Here is a 20,750-nt window from a genome sequence, read left to right as displayed (position 1 = left end):
TTTGAGTTCCTGAAATGTATTTGAACAGTCAAATGGAGGTTACTCTATAACCATTTCTTATGGATTGCTCTTCACATTTTCCGGACACTTAAGGAAATTCTCTATTTGACAGACTTCTACTTGATTTACCCATTTCTCCACATTCCTGTCAAATGTTTCCTGTTCTTTGTGTTCTTCCTATCTTTTCATGTTATGACAAAGGGTTGGAATTTCTTTCTCCTGAGTCCTCCTAAGTTCTGGGTTCAAGAGCTGCAATGAAGAAAAGAGAAGCATCCCCTATCTAGTTATTTTAATTGATTAGTTTCACTAGTTAGGCCAGTTCACTGGATATCCAGTGGAAGAACTAGGGAAAAAGGTCCACTTAATTGTAGAACAATTGGAATAAATGACTGGCATAATTACTACTCTTTGTCTACAGAGTTTCAAATCTCAAGTGGGAGAGATGGTTCAGTTTGAGATATAAATTAAAAATTAGTGTAGGGGCCTCCCTGGTGGTGCAAGGGGTTAAGATGCAACCTGTGAAGCTGTCTGCAGCCTCTGCAGCACAAGTTCGATCCCCCAGCCAGCCAGGGAGCTACCCACATGGCACAGCAGACCTCTCCTGACTCCCCCGCTGCTCCTCTCAGCAGTGTACTTTGGTCAATCTGCCTGTTCTGTTCCCTGCTCTGTCTGGTGAATCCTCTCACCTCCCACACCTGAGGCCTGTACCCCAGCTCTTGTATGCATAAATAAATAAAATCTTAAAAAAATAATAAAATAAAATTGCAGTGTAAATTCTTGAGCAACCTAGGATAAGGTGAAGCCCAGGAATTCTGACAAGAATTACTAGAAACATAGGGAAGAACAAGGTGAGAATTCTGTTTAGCAAGACACTCTAGATATCTGGGATCTGCTCCAGTATATTAATGCTAAATGACAGAGGACATTTCCAATTCAAACAGTTCCACTAAGATCATTTGGTGTCAAAGAGAACATATAAGACCTGGAATAATTTAAAAAAAAAAAAAAAAACATGACTTGGGTCCTTGTGTGACTTTGGGAAATTAACTGTTTCACTGGGCATGTTTCATTCATCCATAAAATAAAAATTGTAGTAATTATACCTACCTTTCCTATTAATCATAGGTTCAAATGAGTGGGTATCAAAGTACTATGTAAAACCGACCACACTTTACATATATCATTTCTTGCTAAGTGAAGGAGGATTAGTGAAATTGAGGAAGTTATAGTTCAGAGTCTATACAATTAAGTGTAATTATTTGGACAGATTTCAGAACTTGGAAAATTAGTATCTTTTATTCCAGTTGGTTCATAAATTGCATTTATTCAAGTACAGTACATGACATTTTATGAATTTTATGAATTAAGCATAACTCTGAGTTTATATATTGATAACAAATGTAACATTTAGGTTAAACTTTGGCTCTGAGTTATAGGGAAATCTGAAACAGGAGGAATGTGAAAGAGATATTTGTTTGTTTTAATTCTCAGAAACACATAGGCAGATGGTCATTAGGTACCCAGTTTTCTTCTAATTGAATTTTTTTCTGCCATAATAAACTTGTAATTTCCTCCTCAATGTCCAAGATGGCTGCCTCAACTCCAGTCATCATGTGAACATTCCATCTGATAACAAGGGGGAAAGGGAAAAGAGAAAACTTCCCTAAGTTTTCCATACTATTATTACTTATCGCCCATTGATAAGAATCTAATCAGAAAGAATGGGAAAGTCAAATTTTTTATTCTGAAGTCCTATGTGCCAAGTAATATTTTTTGAAGATTCTGTTATTAAGGCAAGAGGTGGAAAATAATTGTGAGAAGCTACAACAATGAGGAAAACTCCTCACACTCACCCACCACTAAGTGGTAACATGTGTATTCACACCAAAGTCTCCCTTGAAATTATTGATAACAGAGTTATTTCTTTCTCATAGAATATTTGGTTTCTGAATAAAATCGATGTGCCAGGTATTCCACTGAAAATGTGTGTGTGTGTGTGTGTGTGTAAATCCTGACCCTTAGAAGCTATAATCTATGAAATAAATATAAAACTAGGAGTTTCCAACAGATAATGTGATGATACATGTGAAAAGTGTTTTGAATAATGGAAGAAAAAAAGGCATTGCATAATTTGAGAGCAATTTCACATGTATCATCACATTATTTGCTATAATTATGCCTTAAATGGCATCTTAGAAACCTGAAAGAATGTGTTTCTTCTCAATGTACTTCGCTTACTACAGGGGAATATTTCCCGTACTGAAAGACTGATTGAGAACTGAATATGAATCATAATCTGATTTCTCTTAGAAATATATACTTGGCATATGTATATTGAATTGAAGAAGATAAATACTTAGAAAAGGTAGATATTTACATATTATCTGGATTTGACATGATCCAATTATTTTTATAGTATTTGGTTCATTTGAATCAAGTCGATTCTGCAGCAAAGTTCTTTCTTGTGGAATCCTGGCATTAAGACATTGTGGTCAAAGTAGGAGGACAGGTTGCAGCATGTAATTGGGTCCTCTCTCTCCTTCCTTTCCTGCTCCAATACTGACTTTGACTACTGCCACGCCTCTCCTCAGAAGGCAAAAATGTATGGAGAAGAACAGAGGAAGCAAGCTTGGAGGTGGGGAGAGAGGAGCAGTTTTTGCCCTCTTAAAATGAAGAGAATGAAATTATAGCTCTGTAGAGAAAACCGGGAACACATTTCAACTCCCTCTCCACCCCTCTTCACCCTCCCCCCTCAGCCTTGGACCCAGATCTCTCTCTCCCTCTCTCCCCACTAATCTTAGTCTTATGGTTAGAAATGGAGGGAGTTTCTCAGCTCATCCACATTACTTTAAACTATGTAATTTAAAGTCATGATATAAAAGACTATACTTAAAATATTTGCTACGATCTATTTTTGACTTAGTAGTCTCTTAGATTTTCATTTTATTTTCATGTAGACACTTTTTGTTGTTTTGGTTCTAAGTACAAATTTAAAATGTGAAGGGAGAAATATTATAAAATGATATGCCATATTGAAACCAAAGGAGCTTAATAATAAAATTTCAATTCAACCCAAAAACATTCTGTTCCAGCCGTTACCATTACTAAACAAAGGTAAAATTATGATGTGTACTACTTATGTTTTAATGCTCTGAAAATAAAATTTTATTTCTATCTCTTTCATTTTATTTTTTTTAAAGATTTATTTATACACCACATCTTCTTGATCCAGTCATCTATTGTTGGGCATTTGGGTTGTTTCCATAGCTTACCTATTGCAAATAGTGCTGCTATAAATATAGGGGTGCAGGTATTCTTTTGAATCAGTGTTTTTGTGTCCTTTGGGTAGATCCTAGTAATGGAATGGCCGGATCGTACAGTAGCTCCATTTTTAGTAGACTGAGGAACCTCCAGACAGCTTTTCATGGTGGTTGGACCAGTTTGCGCTCCCACCAGCAATGTAGAAGAGTTCCTTTTTCACCACATCCTCCCCAACATTTGTTGTTGCTTGTTTTTTTAATATGTGCCATTCTCACTGGTGTAAGATGGTATCTCATGGTAGTTTTGATTTTCATTTCCCTGATTACAAGTGATGTTGAACACTTTTTCAAGAAGATGTGGTACATATACACAATGGAATATTACTCAGTAATCAAAAAAAGATAAAGTCATGTAATTTGCAGCAACATGGATGGAGCTGGAAAGGATCATGCTCATAGAAATAAGCCAGAAAGAAAAAGAAAAATACCAGATGGTCTCACTCATAGCAAGAATTTAGAAAACCTAATTAAGGGACCAGGAAAAAGACTAATTATAATAAAGTAAAAATCAAAATCAACAAGCAACTATAAAACAGAGACACACTACGGGGGGGGGGGAGAAGGGAGTAGGATCAAAACAAGGTGGGTGGGAATTGTATGGGGACTATAACCAAGATGAAAGTGCATACACTGTGCAAAAACAAAAAATGATGTAGGGCCTCCCCGGTGGCGCAGCGGTTGAGCGCTGGGTTGCGAAGCTGCCCGCAGCCTCTGCAGCGCAGGTTCGATCCCCGGTTGCTCCCCGGCCACTGGAGGAGGGTCCCACATGGCGCGCAGACCCCTCCTGCCGCCCGCTGCTCCCCTCAGCAGTGTACTTTGGTCCTTCTGCCTGCTCTGCTCCCCGCTCTGGCTCTGGTGAATTCTCTCACCCTCCCACGCTTCTGACTGTGCCCAGTGCATGTATAAACAAAAACAAAACAAACAAATAAATAAATAAAAGCATGCCTCTATTAAAAAAAAAAAAGATGTAAAAAATATATAAAATTTAAAAAAAAATAAAAATGGAAGATAAGAATAATGCCACAAATGGACCAAGCATTTTGACAATTTTTCTGGAGGATATAAAGCTCCTAAGATTGACTAAATGTAGAACTAAAATATCATGACATATTTAAAGGGTACAATTTGGAGGCTTTGACATATATACTAATCTGTGAAAGCAACAACACAATCAAGCAATTTGGATTTGGTCAGGAATTTTCTGGTTCAAGTATAAAATGAATTTGCAAATTCAACAAAAATGTGCCTTAAAGATATACAATACAAAAAAAAAGATTTATAGATACAAGAACTGGGGTACAGGCCAGAGGTGTGGCGGGTGAGAGGATTCACCACAGACAAAGTGGGGAGCAGAACAGGCAGACTGACTGAAATACACTGCTGAGGGGAGCTGTGGGCGAGTCAGGAGAGGCCAGGGATGGAACTCGTGCTGCAGAGGCTGTGGATAGCTTCACAGGTTGCATCTTAACCCCTTGCACCACCAGAGAGGCCCCTATCCTCTTTTAAATCAGTGTCTTGCTAGTCGTATTTAGGGTCCAGATATAAAAGTGAGTTGTTCTAATAAAATACATAGATTTTTTCTGTATTGATAAAGGAAATCAAGTGAATTTAGCAATTTGTTTTGTACAAAAATATGTAAATTCAGAATTTGAAATGCCCTTGTCTTCCTAATTATGCATTCCAATTATCAGTTCTGAATGGCATGAATATAATTGTGTTTACTTACATAAATTTTCTTTTCTATGTTGTATAAAATGTTTGCAATTTTCCAAATAGAGGATTTTCCAAATATTGTTCATTCCATAAATATTTTGACGCTAAATTCCTATCAAAAAACCCACTAAGACATTACAAAGAAAAAGATAACCTAGGGTTTGTCTGAGCTGAACTATTCTTTCCCAATAAATGAATGTCTTCCAAAGGGTATTTTTAGTCATTATTTATAAAAGTAATGGTACTAGAAATAGTTTGTTTTGCTGCCTGTTATTTTTGTCCAATCTGGACTACAGTACTCTGGCATAGTTGTTTAACCCACATGCTGAGAAAGTGAGAACCTAGCCTGTAGGGTTCCAAACTTTCAAAGGTAATTGTTTATTAAAAAGATAAGAAGCAGCTTGAGACAGATCTTCAATCTTGCTTCAGAATAAGTGACTTTCTACAAGACAATGTGATTTCCTAACTAATGGGCTGAAATCTTGACTTGTTTTTCACCATAATGTGAACTGTTTCCATAAACCTGGTTTATGTTTTAATTTGGCACAGTGGCAAGGAGTGTGTCAGAAAAAGTCAAAGGCTGGGAGCTATGCACCAGGATAGCCCATTAAAAGAGGAACCCAGTGAAAAACTGTGTTTTTCTTCTTTTATAGGGGTCTGGGAGTTCTGACTTCAGAGTTCGATGGGGTATCTGTAGCAGGTCTTGGATTTTCAGTGGTAATAATCTGATAACTGCATATTCATGCAGCTCAACAGGGATTTCAGTGCTTGCTGACAGCTCCATGTTTTCCGGCTCTCCAGTTCTCAACAAGCCTCTGATTTCCTTCCCACAACTTTAGCAATGACTAAACCCCTACACCAAAAAGAATTTGGTAGCCATTACAGACAGTGATGATTTCTCTTGCAACCACAAAATATGCTTATTTATCTACATTTACACTCAGTCTTTCTTCCCTCCTGCCTGTTTCAGATCAAATCTCCTAATTAAGCCAGTTCTTCCCATGTGCTTTAGATTTCATTTCTATAAGACTGGTCCCAACCTTAATGCAACCTGTTGTCTTTTATTCCTGATTTGTAGTTTCTCTAGTTGATTCTTAACAATTAAACTTTAGCATTTATCACTATAAAAATAAATCTCATGACTATACCCCCTTCTAATAATTATAAAATCATTGATAACCATAACTTATTTAGCACTTAATATACACCAGCTATATTCTAAGACCCTTTATTAACTTGTTGAAGAGATAGAACACAGAGAGATCTTGCCATACTAGCTCCGAAGCTTCCATTTCTCTTTCTAGCCTTTACAAAAGGAGGTAGGTTGCCAGAGGGGTGAGCCCTCTAGGAATCTCACTTTGTCACTAGTAGTTATGAAAATAGAGAGATCAGTGGATTCATTATATTAAATGTAACCAGGAATTGGTAATTGATTGGATATGGCAGAATAATAAGGACAACATCTAAGTTCCTGGTGGAGAATCATGGTGTTCTTTCACTGACAACAGACACAAAAAGACAAGCTAATTTCAGGGAAAGAGGAAGAATTCATTTTTGGATGTGTTGAACTTGAAATACTGGGATAGAAACCTTAGAGTTAAGAAAATCAAGATATAAATGATAGGCACAAATAGAGCTACCCATACAAGGGTGGAAATTAGTACTTTAGAGTAGAAGTTCTTTGAGATCTCCACAAATTGTCCAGAGTTTCATAACTGGTCCAGTGATTGCATTTACATAATTCACCTTTGGGTGGCTTTTTAACAGCAGACATTTTCACTCGGGTGTTTTAAGTCCAAAAGCAGGACCAAGTGATAGCCTGCCTTTTTTTGAAGACCACTATATCTAGATAAGTTACTAAAATGGGTTGAGAATTTGTATGAATGGTCATAATTATTAATATTTTTGAGAACCCAAGAATGAAACCCTTTGCATTTATTATATACTATTTGAGGGTGAGGGGATTTTATTTTATTGATTTAAAATTTATATTGTTATAATGTTGGTTTATAGCTTTATTGTATTTTGGAAGCATAGGATCCTCTTCCCTTCAACTAGAAGGGGCACCCACCACCAAAGCACCCATAGGCCTCCGCCATAGTACATTTGGATCTCCGCTGTATTCTCACCCCTTCCCTGCACCCCTCCCCATCTGGACCACTCAGTTCTACAGTCAGCTTTCGGGGGTTAGTTTTTAAATTTGGCTTAATCTAACACTTTGTTTGAATTTACTAGAGTCCACATACTGGTGACAGCATAATGTTTCTTCTGAATTAGTTAGCATATCCCTTCCAGCTCTCTCCAAGTTGCCACAAAGGGCATGATTTTATCTTTTTTGATCTCTGGGTAGTATTCCATTTTGTATACCGTAAAATCACATATAGTATGTATGTATGTGTGTGTGTGTGTGTGTGTGTGTATATATATATATATATATATATATATATATAGGGCATGCTGTAGTTTCATTGACATGTGAGAGGTGAAAGATTTTGGCTTTAAGCTGAATAACTTGTTCAAGGTCACCCATTTGGTAGTTTCAGTTGCTATGACTGTCTGAATTGCTGATTGTGAACCATGGATCACATTAGACTCTCCCAGAAAGCCTAAACAATGCTCATGCTCAGGCTATACCCCACACTGATAAAAATCAGGGGATAGCTCTAATAGAGCTATATTTTTTAGAACCCCCCAGCGTGATACCACTGTCTGGCTAAGGTTGAAAAATATTATCCTGCATCTAAAATCTAGGATCTTTTCATGCCAATCCACCTCTGAATCAAAAATTGTTTTCATTCTACTTTCAAACAGACTGTGACACCAAGTGGACTATTGAGTAAACTTTATAAGTGGTATAAATGCCTTATTGATAGAAAAGCATTATTTTCCTCTGCCTTCCAAGTCATCAAATAAGTATTTTCAAAGCCTAGAAATCCCAGCAACATGGCTACAGAGATTCATTTGCTTTCCTTTGCCATGTTAAAAATGACTTCATATTTGCATTACTATTATCCCTGTTTTTGAGTGACCATAAGTCTGGTGTACTGGCTTACACCAGAGGATAACTACCATTTCTTAAACTGACAAATGATTTCACCTGTAGATAGGAGCACAGTATAAACCAGTTGCTAGAGGTGTCTAAGAGTTTATGACACGTTTCGAAGTTTCTAAATTATTAGTAAAGCTTTAGTTGAACTCTTGGCCTTATTTAGCAAGTGACTTAATTATATTTTATTTTGAATAAAATTGTTATTTTCCAAGTCTGAAGATAACAGTATATAATGAAGCATCTGCTGTGTATGAGGCACAAATGTTTGGATTCCCAAAGGACATATTTCAAAGAATCAGATTTTCCTGCTATGTGTGACAAACTTTCCAAGGTCTTCAAATTATGAACATGTTTTCTGCAAGACACATATTTTTGACATCTGTGGAACAGATTTTTATTGCTATTTACATCTATCAAAAATTTATTTTCTTTTTAATAGGGCTGTTTTATTTTAATATTAAGTTGTGAAAATCAAGGTACTCATTTTTAGCTTGTATTGTTCCTTTTCTCGTTAACTATTTTCTATCATACATGACTGAGCAATTTCTTCAAATTTTGGATTTTTTTTCCAAACAGGTGGTTCAGAGAGATTTTTTTTAAAGATTTATTTTATTTTAATTTATTTTATAAGATTTATTTATTTATACAAGCACACTAGGTACAGTCAGAAGCGCGGGAGGGTGAGAGAATTCACCAGAGCCAGAGCAGGGAACAGAACAGGCAGAGTGATGAGATACACTGCTGAGGGGAGCAGCGGGCAGCAGGAGAGGTCTGCGCGCCAGGTGGGACCCTCCTCCGGTCAGGTGGGGGGGCGGCAGGGGTTCGAACCAGCGCTGCAGAGGCTTCAGGCAGCTTCGCAACCCAGCGCTCAACCCTGCGCCACTGGGGAGGCCCGGGAGAGATATTTTCTTATTATAGCTTTGTACCATAGTTTTTAAGGAAATTTTCCAACCTTTGTTTAATGGTGAACCAAGAATTTTTTTAATTAATTTACTTTAACTGACTTAATATTGGGGTACCCCCATCAGTTATTACCACCATAGTGCACCGTCCACCCACTCACCCACATTCCACCACCATAGACCATTGTGCTTCTTCCCTCTTTGTTCTTACCCTTCCCCCACCTCCTTCCCCAGCTTGTGAACCAAGAGTTTTCAACAGAGAACTGAGGTCCATTTTAACTTTTCTATTGATGGTTTCAGTTATATCCAAAGAAAAGCCAAAAGGGGCCACGTATTTGGGTCTATGAGAGACATTTTTCAGTTGTCTACAAGTTACATTGCTATTGATGTAACATATCATAGCAACTGTGGAATAAAGGAGGGTGAAAAAAATGATATTAACAAAAAATTTCTGATTGATTCCTTAATACCAGAATTTTTTAATCTTATGAAATGATGAAGTTTATCATCACAGTGCCCACTAGTTTTAACGATTCATCGCCTGGTGAATGAGCTACTGTGTCCAGATATCCTCAAAGTATGTATGTACATGTGTTGGTGGAATCTGCATAACCAAAACTATACTCTTAAATGGTATGTTTTCCTCTTTTAAGTTGGTGGCTTTCAGATAATAAGAACTCATTTAATATTTTTATCATGACATCTATTTATCATCTATACACTATTTGAAAAAGAATTAGAGGTGGCTTAAAATGATATAGTATAAACATAAAAACTTAAATATTAACAAAACCAGAGTCCTTTACAGCACAAGACATCATATTGTAGTGAGAAGACCACAAGTATCCACGTTTGCTACTTCTGTTACTTCAGAAATTTTATTTAACCACAGAGTTTCATGTCCTCATTCATAAACTATTTACCTTGGGACATTGTTGTTAAACTGATGAGTACTTGCTTGATAAGTTTGTTGTCATCTTCTAAAATATAATCAAACATTTTCAAATACATTTGTTTTGCTCAGTAAAAATTAGGTCATATATTGAATTAAGCTTTTTAATTATGATATTATGAACAACTATTGAACACCTACTACATGAGAAGTTATATACAATGCCCTCTTTATCCATTTTATTTTACCTTCACAATAATACATATGTAGTCTGTAAGAATGTAAATGCAGTTATTAGTGTAGCCTGTATGGAACTGTCTTTGCAATCACAATGTGAGCAGAATTTCTTCTGATAACATCATTTGTATGTAAGGAGTTAGATGAGTCCCAGACTTAGTGTGTCTGTTATACATGTTTTATTTCATGCAAATAGCAAGATATATCTATTTCTAATTTATTGTAGACAAATCAGCATGTGAATGGAAGAAATGAAGTCATTTAAATAAAATTGTCTTATGAAGGAATTATTTCAGTTTGTCTCAGATTACTAAAATATTGTGCTAAGTATAATTTCTGATTTCTTCATAAATACTGCAATTAAAGTATGCAGATATTTATACTACTTAAGTTTCTAAATATTCTCTACTGAAGTACTTCAGTACAATTGCAATATTGTTTTTCATATTTCCAGTAACAGCAAGCTTTTCTACATTTTCTATCCCATGGAGGGTTTTTTTTAATGTCATGAATCACTCATCAAAAGCACTTTCTAGTTTGCTTTTTGAAATATTAAAAAAATAGGTGTCTGAGATCACTTATTTTTAAATACTAACACCCTGTCTCTTATTTCAGTGTTGAAAATTAACTGAACATAGTATTTTGCTCTTAGAATTGCCAAAAACAATCTGCCAAATGAAGAGAGTAAATGATTATATTTCACACTTTAGGAAATTCATTACTGTAATAAGGTAATGTTTTTCAAGCTGGAACTAAACAGTCATTAAAGTTTGAAATAGTAAAGTAAGCATCTTAAAAATCTAATAAGATGTAGGAAGCAACCTTAGAAATTAAAAAAAAAATGTACTATTAAAACTTGTAAGACTTAAAAGTTACAGAGTATCTGATTGGGTTAGGAAACACATTAGAAAATATAAATAAAATGTATAATTTCCTGGGAAAACATTGCCAAAATTAATTTAAGAGAGTGAATAGCCAGATTAGGTATTTAATTAGAGTATTCTGGGTAGAATTTTAGATTTAGGGAAGCCTTTAAAGACTGTATCATAAAAATGGGCATGATTTGTGAGAGGTTCAAAGTTTGTATGGTAAGTTAAAAAAAATTTACTCTTTAGCCTTAAAAATTAGGAAATCATGAATGATTTCTGTGGGAGGGAAGAAAGATATTAGATGGCAAGAAAAAAATATGAGAGCAGTGGTAAAGAGATTGAAAGAAATTTGATCACAATTGGAAAAAGAGAACTATCCAAGGAGAACTATAAAAAAAGAAAACAATAAAAAGGAGGTTGATGATGCCAGTGTGTGGAGCCACAATGTAGCCCCAAGGACATGACTCTTAGATCTATTACATCATTTCCTAGAAAGGGAAGACCTGCTTTAGGTAGGTAGGGAGAGGTAGATGAAGTTAGGAAGAAAGTTCTAAAGCACAGGGAATATGAACATAAAATAATAGGAATGGTTTGCACCTTATGAGTAATATAAAGGGCAAGGTCATAGAGAGTAAAAAGGGAATTTGGAGCTTGAAAAGGATGAAAAAGACTGTATGGATTAGATGATGAATGAGCAAAAATATATTGTCAAAAAGGCAATGTGAAAGGAAGGCATGAAGTACACAAGCTCTTAAGACTGAAACAGTGTTTTAACCAACCCTGCTGCTCACACATGAACCATGAGGCATTAACCAAGTTGCTTAGTCTCTCTCAATCTTCATGTGCAAAATTGGGATGGAAGTCATCTCTCCACATATTAATCTGTTTTTGATAACTTCGGATAACCCTGTATCTTGCTCTATTCTTCTTGGCATCTTTTTAATTTGCATTCTCTATGACTTACAATTGACTTCAATATAAAAACAAATTTAGAGATAAATGCATTGACTATATTTTTTTAATTTGGGGAAATATTGACATATGATATTGAGTCTCCCAATTCATGTACATACATATTTTTCATTTAGTCATTTTTTGTCTTTCAATAAAATATTATTTTCTATATAAACCCCTGTACGTTTTTATTAAATATATTTGAGGTATTTTTTAGTTTTTATGATTATGCATTGTTATCAATAGGATCTTTTCTTTCTCTGTTATCTCCTGATCATCTTTCCCTGGTGATTTTTTTTTTCAAATAAATGCAATTAATCTTCTCCATTTCTGAAGAACTCAGTCTTTTTGTTTATTTGTTTGTTTGAAGTTTACTTTTGTTACCTCTACTGTATCTCCCTACTTTTTACTTTATCTTTCGTTTTGTTTTTTCCCTGTTTTCCACATTAGAATCTTTTTGTCAGTTATCTGATTATCCTTTACTATATTTATATGTAAAAACAAGACCCTAAAAAGTGTCTTGGAGCTCTATGTGGGTAGGTGGACTTATTGAAAGATGGGTTTCACAACATGTTAATCAAGGATGAGTAGGTGTCTAAAGAATTTTTTCTGCCTCTGGGAGAAAATTTTGATGTCTGACCTGGCACTGTAGAGTAGAAGTGAAGGGAGGAGAGGAGGACCCTAACCTACATCTGCCTTATATGTCTACTCACTATTAAGATTGTTATCTAAATTCAGAAAACAACCCGTTCCATCTTCCAGAGGCTAGACCTCCCTGTAACTACACTGAGTTCAGGAAGAAACATAAGAGTTTCAACTATTCTGTGTAGAGATTTTTCAACTAACCTGTTTTTCTCAACAATATAAATCAAACATGTGCCTCTTCCTCTTTCTTACTCCCTCTATTTCCAAGTATTAAAGTTTTCAGGAGGCCCCAGAGTCATGACTCTTACAATCAGAATTTCCATTAACCAACGCCCCCTATAAGCACTTAGGCTGTAATTTTCGCTGCCACTGTAAGTCAGTTAAACCTTCTAAATTTGTCAACACTTTGAGTTCATTGTCTACTGCCTATTCTTTTACCTGTGGATTAATAATATGGCCATTTTAGCATGGCTTCTGAGGAAGGAGAGAGAAAACTCTATCATGATTAATATGAAAATATAATGCATTTTCCAATGAGTAATAATTAGTATACAGAAAAACTGGTTTTGTATATTGATATCAGAGGACAGCAAATACAATTTTTGTATGTTGATCTTCTATTCAGCCACCTTGGTTCTTCTTATATTTTGTAGTAGTTTAAAACTTGATCTTGGACTTTTAGAAGAGATATATTGTTACTATAATATCAAGTTTGAGGCATATTTCTTATAAATACATTATTGCATTTTTATCTTTTTAATCCAGTATAAAAGGTATTAGCTTTTAACTAGTGAATTTAAAGCATTCCCATGTACTATGATTTCTGATATGTTTGGAATTATTCTTGTTGTCTTATTCGTTATATTCTAACTATCTTATTTTCTATATTGTTTTCTCTTGGCCCAGCTTTAATTGGAAAGATAGATTTTTTTTCTTAGTTTTTATCCTCTACTATGTTAGAAATATATTAGTCATTCCCTTTTCTGATTACCTTAACATTGTTATCATAAATGTTCAAATGTTTTTTTCTTACATCCATAGTAAAAGCAGACTCAATTTGCTTTTATTTCCCCTGGCTACCCAGCAACTCCTATTTCTCTCACCTTTTAACGTTCATTCATTTTTTGAATTTCATATTCAAATGGCTATAGCTTAAATTCTTTAAAATGTAGTATGTAATTTTTAAATAAACATGTATGTATAATAAATTTTATTACTTTCTTTGCTATCCATTTCTCATCTCAAATTTTCTTCCTGAGCTGGTTAATAATGCTTAGGAGTTATGTCAGAGAGAATCTTGAAGTAGTAAACTTCAAAGTTCCTTTCAGTTCTAAAAATATGTCTGCATCTCTCTTAAATAATAGATTGGCTGCCCTAAACATTGGAGAAAAGGATGCATGAGAGGGAGATAGATATAAACAGTACTTAAACTTCCAATTAAAATGTGTTTTCATATTTTTTTTTGTATTTGTCAACATTCAGCTGTAAATCAAGGGCAGATTGGGGGTGGTGGGCAGGGGAGCTGAATAACTGGATGAAAATGAAGTTATAACGAATCTAATTTTTGGAAGGTTTGTCTGATTCCACTAAGGGAGTCAAGAGCAGACTCGTGCTGAATAAAGAGAAGCAATAAAACCAAAGCTCTTGGCAGGGGGTCTAGTAGTAGCAAAAACTGAAAGGGGGCCAAGATCTGAACCTGGCTATGGAGAAGGAGATTCTGAGTTTGATATTTATAAGTAGAGGATCCAAAGGATAGTTGATCTCTTTGGATTGTTAATATGGGGTTTAGGTTATAGAGAAGGGATCTAAGGAATTATGAACCCCAAATATTAGAATATCTACCCTTGTAGAAAATAACATGAGAAATATAGAAAATCAGAATTCATTTGAAAATTGCCATTTACATAAGTTGTAATTTTTAAAGACAGCCTAACAGATATGTCAGTAGAAAATAGTATGGGATTCATTGTATGTAGTGTCTGATTTTATACTAATTGTTCACTTGATGATGAAACCAAATAAAGCTCACTTTTTCTTCCTCAAGATCATGGATTTTTCTGTGGTCTTCATACAGGTCAGTTTTTTGACTGTAAAACTCTTTCATAAACATATACCCACACCTTAGGTTAAGGCAACTTTACTCCATATTTTCTAGACATACAGGTATTCATCTGCTCATAGTAGAATGCTATTGCCTATAGAAATAGGTCTTGCTTCTCCAGTTACAATACGTATACCCACACATTGTTACCAGTTTATTTTCCAGTGATAAAGGAATTACTGGAATAAGTCTCAGCAGCCCAAAGTTACATGTATTTCAATTTGTGTCAGAATTAAATGTCAGGAAATTCAGAGTAGCAAATAATGTGTATAGAGTGGAAATTAAGCCTCTATATTGAGACTTTGAGGATCTTATAAATTTCTTATAAATTTCAATGTGTCCAGACTTAGCATTTAAGATTTCAACATTTTGTTTTAAAAGATTTATTTATTTGTACAAGAATTAGGGTATAGTCAGAGGCACGGAGGGTGAGAGAATTCACCAGAGACAGAGCGGGGAGCAAACAGGCAGACAGACTGAAGACACTGCTGAGGGAAGCAGCAGGCGAGACAGGAGAGGTCTGCTGCGCCATGTGGGTATCTCCCTGGCTGGCCAGGAATCAAAGCTGTGCTACAGAGGCTATGGATAGCTCCACGGCACTGCGCTCAACCCGCTGCGCCACCAAGAAAGCCCAGATTTCAACATTTTTATATTGTTATATCAATCCTATATTGATAATTTTTTAAAAAGAGAATAAAGTTATCTGCTGGCACATACATTTCAGAGGTTGCAAATTGGTGGAAGAAATGGAATATAAATTTGAAAGTGTAACTCTCCTTCAGGTATTAAATGGAAAAATTATCTTTGAAATTAAAGTTGTGGTCATGAATTTCAGGTGTGGAATGAGCAGAGTAGTTCAGCCTATATATATTTAAATCTTAACTTGGGAAAGAAGTCTCCATATCTCAACTCTGGAAGAAATCATGATTAGTTAAAGCCACCACATTATGCCTGAAATAGGAGTAAAGATATGAAGAAAAGGGTTCAACAAATCCACGATTTCATCTTACTGAAAATCATCTTTGTAAGAATTTAATAAACTGAAGTAATATGTAGATATCAGTACTACATGAAATAAGAAATCATGTGTCAAAAAACCTGTATTAGTTTATTTTTGAAATAACATTGTGTTACATTATTTAAATGTCAGAAGTGCATTTTTATAAACCAGGATCAGTATATACTACATTGCATTCATCAGTGAAAGTCCAGTTCAACCCTTTACCATACAATTGACCCCCTTTTACTCAATTTACCCCCCCTTTTCCCCTTCACGTAACCACTAATTGGTCTTCCAGACCATATGTCTATTTTAATTTAATTCATCCACTTGCTAATTTCCCCTATATTCTATTGAGGGATGAGATAACTCCTTAAAATAATGATAATACTCAAAATTGGTTCAGCACTTTCTATATGCCTAGCACAGTGCCACTCAACTTATGTACATTATCTCTCATCATTAAGATAATCTGGTGAGATAAGCATCATTAAGGTCTTTTTAATAGAATTAAAAAAACTGAAAAGTAAATTAACATCTGTTGAATTTCATCAGAACAAAAAAACAATATGAATAATTTGAGCCATGATTTTAAAAAAGATCCTACTTTAGTAGTAGACTGAAGCAAAGGTAGGAGGAGTTTTGATTTTGTTTCTTTTTTATGATTTTTTTTTTTAGTTCTATGTTTTGTTCTTTGCAATTTTTGGAAACAAAACTGAAACTGAAAAAGGAAGAAGTTAGTTCTGTTACTAGTTCTGATTTATAGCACTTGAATTTTAACAAGATTCACACGAAAAAAATTATATCAATTTTGAATTAAGTAGCAGCTTTTACCAGAATGAAGCTTCTCATCTTTGTAGAGGAATCACAACTGGTAGTTGGCAATTCAGTGTGATTAAGTTGCATGAGAGAAAATATCTATGAATGCATGGTTGAGTGCTGCCAGTGACTCGATTAGCTTTTCAGAATGATTTGATTAGGACACATTGTACTGTAATAACACAGATGTAGTATATTAATTACCTTAAAATACATAGGTCGTTAGCCAAATGTCATTTTACACTTTGTTCTTCTACCTTGAGTATCACACTGTATAAAAGTAATTTCTCCCTTTGAAAGGCTGTTGTGATGCAATCTTAATATTAACACAGATGAAACAACAAAAATTCTTCATTGAAAAGAAAGACTAAAGAATGTAGCCAGAATAATTACACAAGATGTCTGTAACTTAAACCAAAGGAAGAAGCAGCCCCATAATTACATTTCAAGAAAAAAAAAACAAGTAAACAAGTAATTTTAATCTCTCTTAAGTTTACATTCCAGCTTTTCATAAAAAATTAAACACACAAATGGAATTAGGGCTTTTTTCTGTCTTAGTTATTATGAAAACTGACAGGTTTCTAATTTCTGTAAATTACTCTGTCACAAAAAGAAGGTATTGGAAATAATGATAATGAGTTGGAGTTTAAGATTCCTCTGAAGGACACAATTCCCCCTCATATTCAGTATGAGTCTCTTTTGTTTCCACAGAGCATCTGTACAACTACCACTGCATTTTTGCACTTTTTCTTCCTGGCTTCATTCTGTTGGGTTTTGACTGAGGCGTGGCAATCATATATGGCTGTGACTGGAAAAATTAGAACACGGCTAATAAGAAAACGCTTTTTGTGCCTTGGATGGGGTAAGCATATTAATATACCCTTTTGCACTCTTGTTAAAATGAATTGGGATGTTTATATAATGAAGCAACAGAGAGTGATTATCTCTAATCTCCTCTATCTCTATCTACTTTTCTTTATATGTAATTTTATGTCAGGGAGTGGAAAGATAGGAGACTGGTCATTTTTGAACATTCTTTTGTCACTTGGAACATTAAAAAGAGGAAAATGTTAAATAACCATGTAGTTACTCCATTTATATTTATAGTCAAAAATGTCTAGATGGTATGAGATGAGACCTGAGAATTTTATGGAGCTAAAAGCAGACCGCTGTCTGCTAATACAATTCTAAATATACAAACTGTCCTAAAATATTGAGGACTCAAAACATGATACTTCACTAGTCATATATTCCTCACCCCCCTCAAGAAAGTTTTAGGGATCAAAACAATGGAAGATAATAGCTATTCATATCACAGGGAGAAAGCCAATTTTAGAATGAATGAAGACTCATGGTTAGTCAGTGGTGCCCTCAACCAGAAAAACTGAATGACTGACAGGTTGAGAATTAATTCTTTCACCTATTTTTATTAGGAAAATTTCCTGTTATATTGCCTCATAAAATGGACATCTTAAAAAAATCTATACATTTTATAAGGAAAATACTCCATAGTTTAAGAAGCTAGTTTTAGGGGAATAAAAAAACAGATTTTTTTTTTCATGTTTTCCTTTGCATTTTAAAGGACTGGGGCATTTGGACCCAATATACAACAGGTACCTATGGTACCAGGAGACTGGAGAATAGGATGCTAGAGGAGACCTAAAAAATTACTAATAAGTGGGCTTATTAGAATAACAGAGTAATTCATGCTAGAAAAAAAGGATCAAGTACATTTAAAGATTATCCCTCAAGTTTCAGCAAAGATCTATCATGTCTAATTAATGTATTTGGACTCTTTGCCAAGGCAATGGGGAAAGTCACTAAGAAGACATTGGCGTTTGTATTCTACATATACTTTGATAAACTTTTGTCTGGATTCCATGACAAAGATTTTCTACAGTTGATCTGATATTGAATCAGGGGACAGTTTGTCATGAATTCAAACCATAGGTCCTAGAAATAAAAGAATGCTTGATTTTTTCTTAAAATACAGGATTTTCAGGACTGTTAACTACCTTACTAAAATCTTTTAGTGAAGATGTTGAGATGAGGATTCACAACTATTCTCCAAGTTTAGAGTTGATAATAAATTACTCTGTGGAAAAGCTCAACAGTGCCTGACTATCAGGAAGCCTGTAGGTGGGCAGAGTAGTGGCATATGAGTTTCAGCACAGAAATAATATTTCAAAATAATAAATTTAGAAAAATCTTTTAAAATCTAAATGTGGACTAGACTAGTAGCCCTTCAGTTATGACCCAAGAGAGAATAGTATTTTCTAACCAACTTGGTATAGTCAATCAAAAAGATCAACAAATGCTATGCATGCAGGAGGAGAAGTGAGAGGGATAGGAGGGAAAGAAGGAGAAGAAGCAAGAAGGTACATTTTATATATTTATATATAAATATGTAATGATAAATGTAATGTTTATTCTGTTGTATATAATCATGCATAGAATAATTATTTATAAATACAGACACATACGGAGAGAGGAGAGAAAGGCCAGTAATTGTTTGAAAGCACGTTGTGTCGCTCTGAGAGGCTCTTGATAGTGCTTCTCATCAAACCTCATGAAGGAATGTGGTATCATTTGACAAGATTCACAGAAGAGGATTGTAGAAAGAGAGGCTAAGATGGGAATAAAGTGGATAGGTGGAGGGTTTGTAAGAGAGTGAGTAGATGATGGATTTTTCAACCTGAAAAGGCAAACTTTCCTGGAAAGAAGGCATGACCAAACTTTACAAAACTTTTAAATGATATAAATTAGACATTTCTGTTCACAAAACAAAGCAAAACAAAACACGACTGTTCCTTTGAACTTGAGTGAGGTAAATGTGTTTTATATAAACCTAAACTTAAAGATGTCAACTCAGAATTGATGCAGATGTGCAGGTAACTGAATTCTGAGGAGGACTGAGCACTGCATGCAGTGACCCCTGATGAGGTCCATGAAGAGAAGTCGGCTTATATTTTCTGAGTTTCTTATATTTTAGAGTTATTAAAGGAAGATACCAGGAAGTCTAAAAATTATTTTCATAGGGCCCTTAACCCAGTTACTACATTCTTTTTTGCTATAATTAAGTCATAAAGGATGAGTTAAGTGCTAAGACTTCTTATTTCTACTTTATTATAAGTGCAACTTGATAAGGATCAAGCGTCTATAATATTCCAGCACACCAGAAAAGCCATTTTTGCCATTTTGGTTTTATAATTATAAATTTCCTTTGTAACAGTGTAAACCTCTAGGGAAAAAATAACTTAAAAAGTATACTAAATCTCTGTTATTAGTTTCCTTTAAATCTATGTCAAATGTGGTGGTATCATAGCAACATCAGATAACTGCACTGAGTTAAAAACCCAACTGTCGCGCTCATATTTTTGTATTTGAAAGACATTTTGAAGTGGAACATACTTTATGAAGTTATTCATCCAAAGGTAGTTCCTCTGATTACAGCATCTCCAGTTTGTCCTGACTTTTTGTGAGCCATTCTGCATAGCGGTTATACCTGAATATGAAATGGGACTCTGCTTTTCTTGCAGGTTTACCAGCATTGGTGGTTGCCACATCAGTAGGCTTCACCAGGACGAAAGGCTATGGCACTGACCACTAGTAAGTCCATCCACAGGGATAATCATGCTTGTAATTAAGTAAATCATCAATTATGCTATATCTGTCTTGGTTGGCACTGCTGACATGCTGCGTTTTGTCACCGAGTCATTAACAATGATAGAAAGTGACTTAGTGAGGAATGATGCAAGGTAGTTTTAGAGTCTCTGGAAGTTTCTTTTGCATGTGCAAAGGTTAGGAAATAAATGCCATGGCACTGTCCAGAACCCTAGTTTTAGTTTTCCCATTTATTTCTAAGACTGTCCATTGGCGGGTTTGATCTCAAATACCTTTTTGGAACTAGATGCATCTTGAAATGTTTTCCCTCTTAGGATGTGGTTCTGAGCTGAGTTTCTAGTTTCTTTGATGCTAATACATATTGGTATCAGCCAAGTTTTTCATGTTCATTTAACTTTAGTTCTTCTGGTAGGGTCACATCCACTAAAATTTAAAGATCAGGGGACTCAATAGATCATGCATTAAAAAATTCCTGGACTATGAAGAAATTAGAAGGGAATCAAAATCAACAAAAAACTATGAACCAGAGACACTTTTAGGGGGGCGGGGGAGGGAGGGGAGGGATTGGGGTCAGAATGGGGGGGCTGCAATTGTATGGGGAATATAAAAATAAAATTTATTATTA

General features: G+C 34.9%; 1 protein-coding gene across 1 annotated transcript in view; it reads left to right on the top strand.

The window, feature by feature from the left end:
• The window catches only part of ADGRB3 (adhesion G protein-coupled receptor B3), a gene marked incomplete at its 3' end in the record, with an annotated part of 671,719 nt that overhangs the window by 601,073 nt on the left and 49,896 nt on the right, over positions 1-20,750 (top strand). The window contains exons 19-20 of the mRNA XM_084227971.1: positions 17,213-17,363; positions 20,041-20,110. Of these exons, the coding sequence (XP_084084097.1) occupies positions 17,213-17,363; positions 20,041-20,110 (221 nt within the window). The remainder of the gene's footprint in view (positions 1-17,212; positions 17,364-20,040; positions 20,111-20,750) is intronic.

The sequence above is a fragment of the Talpa europaea genome (genome assembly GCF_964194135.1).
Source record: "Talpa europaea genome assembly, chromosome: 2".
NCBI classification, from domain to species: Eukaryota; Metazoa; Chordata; class Mammalia; order Eulipotyphla; family Talpidae; genus Talpa; species Talpa europaea.
This window is presented reverse-complemented; position numbering and strand designations above follow the sequence as displayed.